This window comes from Mesoplodon densirostris, chromosome 8 (assembly GCF_025265405.1).
Source record: "Mesoplodon densirostris isolate mMesDen1 chromosome 8, mMesDen1 primary haplotype, whole genome shotgun sequence".
Classification (NCBI taxonomy): Eukaryota; Metazoa; Chordata; class Mammalia; order Artiodactyla; family Ziphiidae; genus Mesoplodon; species Mesoplodon densirostris.
The window spans coordinates 33,316,754-33,322,753 of record NC_082668.1 but is presented as its reverse complement, the minus strand read 5'-3'; the positions used below and the strand labels follow the sequence as shown (position 1 = coordinate 33,322,753).

At 41.1% G+C, this 6,000-nt stretch overlaps 1 protein-coding gene across 1 annotated transcript in view; it reads left to right on the top strand.

The window, feature by feature from the left end:
* Positions 1–905: 905 nt before the first annotated feature.
* Positions 906–6,000, top strand: part of CD28 (CD28 molecule) — a 28,013-nt gene continuing 22,918 nt past the window's right edge. The window contains 2 exon segments of the mRNA XM_060107132.1: positions 906–966; positions 969–1,091. Coding sequence (XP_059963115.1) covers positions 906–966; positions 969–1,091 — 184 coding nt within the window.

Here is a 6,000-nt window from a genome sequence, read left to right as displayed (position 1 = left end):
CTGCTACGGAGCCTCCTTTCGTGCCTGTCACTTAGCCTGAATGATTCCTTGAGGGACATGGAGACCATGAGGTACCAATGGGCTTTTGGTTACCTTACTGTCCTCCTAAGGACATGTGAATTTTTTTTTGCTGTACGTGGGCCTCTCACTGTTGTGGCCTCTCCCGTCACGGAGCACAGGCTCCGGACGCATAGGCTCAGTGGCCATGGCTCACGGGCCCAGCTGCTCTGCGGCATGTGGGATCTTCCCGGACTGGGGCACGAACCCATGTCCCCTGCATCGGCAGGCAGACTCTCAACCACTGTGCCATCAGGGAAGCCCGATACTTTTGACTCTCCCTTTGCTTAGGGGACCTCCTCCAGACAGTCAGTAGGCGGGGTACTTGCAAATGTGTTTCTCAAAGTTCCTAGAAGTGAGATGGGAAAGGCTTGGCATAAACTAAGCAGTGTGTGTGCTAAATGTTCCATGGGGCCGCTTACATCCAACACAAACGTTCAATCCCTAATGTTCATAACTCCTTTCAACACTGATAACAAATATTTCTCAAATCCTCAATGTAATTCTTACTGGTGCCTTTTGGACACAGTCTATCTCCATCCTATGAAAATTTCTCCCCTTTTAGAACACCTTGCTTTTCTACCCTTACATTCCTGCTGGATTTCAAGCACCCATTTTTCACAGCTCTGACACCGGTCCACAGAGAATGATTTCCATGAGCCCATCATAGAGTGACTGACATTGTCTTTCAGTGACGAGAAAAGACTTGCCTTTAAAAGAAGAGGAAAAGTCAAAAGTCATCAAAACAATGTAATATCCTGTGTGAAATGTTGCAGTCACAAAAGTTTGAGGTTTGAGTCCCTTGATCATGTGCCCCGAGGGAAGTAAGTGGTTTGAGTCCCTTAATCATGTGCCCTGAGAGAAGTAAGTCGGTGGTGGTGGCTGCGGATGACGAGTCAGGTTGCTCAGGTGTCCAGCTCACCTCACACTTGGGCTTCTCAGGGAGGAGGGGCGGGAGCCCTGGCCCACCGTTAGCACGATGATCCTCAGGCTGCTCCTGGCTCTCAACTTCTTCCCCTCAATTCAAGTAGCAGGTAAACAATTTTGATTTCTTTCCTCCCCCAACGTTTTCGTTTGAGGTCTTTGGTTCATTTTCAAATTTCAAAGAACTCATGAAATTTGGACATTTGAAGTGTAGTTTTTGCTATGAATGGCAAATTGTTATTTAGAAACTCACTGATTCTCAGACTATGGCCAGCAAAATATTTTAATGAACTGCCTTTGGAATTAAATCAGATTTATTTAGCTATCAGTTGACAGTGTCCCAAGAATTGTTAGCTTTTGTCTATACATATATATTTTGAAATGTAAGAAAATTGCTGTAAGCAGGTTGGTTCTGAAAGCTCTGGTCTTGGACTGCCTGGATTCGCAGCACAGATCCATTTCTTGCTAGCTGAGCTTAGGCTAGTATTTAAACCCTCTAAGCCTCAGTTTCCTTGCCTGTAAAATGGGGATGATAATAACCTCATCTCAAGGTCATTGTGAGGATAAAAGGAAACAATCCATGTGAAATGTTTAGCACAGTCAGTGCTTGGCTAGCTAGATAAATGTTGGTTGTAATTACCATGTCTACCTGAACTGAATGAGTGCCAGAATGAATTCTGGAGTTGTCACAGAAGCTGGTACAATACAGATGCTAATAAATTAGTTTTTTTTTTTTTAACAGTTGGCTGAAATCTGTTTTCTTAGGTTGAAATTCTTTTACGTTTCCAGTGGTGATGGGGCGAGACTAAAAACTTGACACTATCACAGTTAACCGCATTTCAGATGAAGAGATGGGGGTAGGAATGTTAATTTGGCTAAGGATATACATATAGGAGTTATTGGAACCAGGGTCTGAACTACTTTAGTCTGACTCTAGAGCCTGTGCTACTCCACCTAACATGATGTGCTTTATAATTTCTTAGCTCCAGATATGTCCAAGGTTAAATCATCTTTGGAAAATTACAATTCCAAACAGAAAGAGTTTGTTGCTTATGTGGGCTGGAGTCAGATGTTTGTTCAACTCGTTCTCAGAGTTAGAAAAGGGTCCCACTTGGCTCAAAAATTGGACTGTTAGGGGTTAATTGGCATATTGAAATAAGGCTAGTTATTTTCCCCTTGAAGATACATTGAAAAGCCAGTATCTTCCATTTTCTTTCTCACTTATTTTGGTAGTGTGGGGACTGCATGATTTTTTGTTGTTCTTAAATATCATGTACATGACCTCCAAAGAATATAATTACCCAACCTGCATAAGTACGCTAGCTACATATATACCCATCCATTTTGTTGTCTGAGGTGCCAGTAAGCGCGTTTACAAATTGTGTGTATTTATAAAAGGTGTTGATATAATAACAGACATGAACAGGTGATGAGACAGGTTATGCTCCAGTATCTCGTACCCACTATTGAGAGTTACCAAGTATATTTTAAAAGAATCTTCAACATCGATTTAAAAAAACTTTGTTTTTAAGGGATCTCTAAAATTTATTTTTAAAGAGTATTTAAAATTTCTTAATTTATTCGGCAGTAAAGAATGGGCAGAAAAGAGAGAGAAGCCTCACTCTGACAGAAAACTTTAAAATTGATAATTGTATACAAAATACTTTTCTTTGTGGAGAGCCATCCATCATCATTTCATACACTCTCCTTTAAAGATATTTTTTGTAAGACTCAAAGCTTTATATTCGTCCTTTAGAACATTTATTAAAAGGGGGATAGCTAGAAAAGCAGTGAAGAGTTCACACACATGGAAACTGTTATTGACTTTGAGGTACTTCTACTTTTCAAATACCAACTCAGCCCCATAAAAACTTTTAAGATTTGATGCTGAGAGGCCATCTAATGAAGTAGGAAAGGGGTAGAGAAGGCACTTTCAAAATGTCACTTCCAGTAAGAAAACTTATGAGAAAAAATAATTACAACATACAAAAATGTCTAATGATCCATTCTAATCAGTGGTGCAAAATCTTCCATGTGCTTTTTTTTTTTTTTTTTTTTTTTGGTACGCGGGCCTGTCACTGTTGTGGCCTCTCCTGCTCCGGAGCACAGGCTCCGGACGCGCAGGCTCAGCGACCATGGCTCACGGGCCCAGCCGCTCCGCGGCATGTGGGATCCTCCCGGACCGCGGCACAAACCCGCGTCCCCTGCATCGGCAGGTAGACTCTCAACCACTGCGCCACCAGGGAAGACCCCACGTGATTTTTGTTTCTGTCTTTACCCTCCATGAAGAAGTTACAGTTAAGGAAATTTGCTGGTCAAAGTGTACTTGTCCTCCCTAGGATTGTGAGAGACTACTTCTATGTCTGTGTTGAGATATGTGTGTGCATGTGTTTGTGTGTGTATGAAGAACAGTTTTTCCCCCGACTAATTTAATGTCTAACTCATTGCCTCACAACATAGCTTAAAATACTTATTCTATGAAGTATTTTAAACCTAACCTGATGCTTCATGATTAATAACACTATAGAAAGATCTTTACGGCTAAATTAAAGAAGTATGATTTAGGAAGCATGAGAAAACCTTAACTTACACAGTTTCTTTACTAACATGACATGTTTTCTACCAGATAATTGTGCAATTGAGATCCACAATAGAGGATTTTGTTGGATTTTGGAATATGAATCCAGCTTAGAACTGCAGGCCCTTGAAAGGGAATCAATTCGTGGTTGATGATAGAAGGGTGCCTATAATATATAGCACTGTTCATAGGTTTTTCAGCCAATATTGGTTATTTTTCAGCAAGCTAATCATCCATGACGAAGGCAAAAATCAGGACAACACATTTTTGTTTTCACGAGAGCATTTCTTTTCATTTCTTCCCAAACCTTAGCAAAGAAACTGTCAAAAACGGCCAATTCGAACACGACTGGTTTCTCCAGTGCTGCTGCATTCCCCTCAGCACTTCTTTTTTCTGAGAGAGGCACAGAAGGCAGGAAAATGATTGGTATTTAATAAAAAAAACATCAACAAAGCAAGGTAATTAAAAATCTTATTTTTAGTTCAGCAAATGACCCCTCTGAGGTAGCTGTACACAAAAAGAATCATTTACCTCTCTCAGGAAAGTGTTGCTCCAAGGCGGGGCTTGGGAAAGTAAGGTAGAAAGATGGACATAGAAAATGCAGTGTAACCAGCAGCTTGCTGTGTCTACATGACACCCCATACACAGTAGCCAGTTCTTCTGACTGTTAAAAAATTGACTGGGTGTTTTGTCAGTTCCAGTAAATTTGATGGACATTTCAAAAGTGTAGCCTTTGCTTAAGAATTGGTTTTACTCTGCTTTCACACCCTAAGATACTTTTTTTTTTTTTTTAAAAAAGAGGCAACCATCCAGAAAGAACTTTTACAGCAAGGAATGTAAAATTAATACCAATATACCAATACCAGGAAATAGAATGAGTCATTTTCACAGATAGATTAGAAAAAGAAATGAATCTGTGATCCTTACTCTGAATCTCTCACATTCAAACCTTTACTATGGGGAGTGGGGGAGGATCTCGCTGCCTTTTCTTTTCTTTTTTTTTTTTTTTTGCGGTATGCAGGCCTCTCACTGTTGTGGCCTCCCCCGTCGCGGAGCACAGGCTCCGGACGCGCAGGCTCAGCGGCCATGGCTCACGGGCCCAGCCGCTCCGCGGCATATGGGATCCTCCCAGACCGGGGCACGAACCCGTATCCCCTGCATCGGCAGGCGGACTCTCAACCACTTGCGCCACCAGGGAGGCCCTCGCTGCCTTTTCTTTAAACATAAACCTTCCTCCTTTTTAATATCCTTACTCTATTTTCATGAGTATCAAAATGCCATGTGACTACCATTCACCTTTTATCATGGGTGGCTATCTTCCTCCAAGTATTTCCTGCATGCAGTGTGTTGACATTTACAAAATGCAAATTATTATGCCACCAACATGCCAGAAGAAAATTCCGTTTGTGGTTTATCATCTCTAAAACAATAGCTCTTTATTAGTGCATATAGGCATTGATAAGGATACATGGTTCATTGCAGACTTTCTTGTCTGAAAATCAGAGGGCAGGCCCTCCTTCAGAGCACAGTTATTTATCCTTTTTCCTTTTCATCTTGGTTAAAGCTTTGTTTGCCTTTTTCTTCAAGACATTTCTTATTTATAAAGGTTCACAGAGTCTGGGACTTTTCTTCCCAGTAGATAGTTTAGCTGAATTCCAGGAAAAAAATGATATCTGGGTGGCTTTGTGACAGACTGAAGCGGTCTCTGGTTTTCTAAGGCTTGTTGAGGAATCTATGTCTCTTTTATGTTAACTTCTTTGACACTTTTTGGTCAGTGACATGATGTTGGCATCCAAAAGTGTACCCAGAACTTTTGGTCTGAGAATGGTTTCATGAGAATTGGTCCCAGAAGCTGGAGGGAATGTAACCCAAGCCCTACGGAAAGTAGGTGTCTAATTTCTTGCTTATTACTCTCATTTTAATGACTCTCAACACTAGAAGAGAGGTGTCCTGGATGGGTTTGAGGGCTACTCAGCCCTTTATTAGAGGATGTGAAAAAGAGAGTTTAGACTTCTTGGGCCTTAGGATTTCAATGCTGATTTCATAGGCATCTTAATTCTGTGTGTGACCATTCAGGTTGTGTGAGTTTATATTTTCATTCTTGGAAGACGAACGCATGGTGGTGGTGAATTTCTTACTTAACTCTGAGCTGCAACTTTATCTCTGCATCACCATTACCATCATCTTTTTCATTTGTCATCATCTTTGTTATCTTGGGGACTCTGGTTGCCACGGTAACCAGGTTAATGGTTCCTGATGATGTCATAAGAGTCACCCACTCACCATTCACTCTGACCTCTAATCTAATTGTGAGCCCCTTTCTGCAGTATCTGAGTCACCTCTCTGGCTCACCATCCACCACTTAATGTATTCATTATAACAGTAACTCCTAGTCATTACCCACTCTCTCACACAAGAATCTAAATTAGTGACATGTCTTA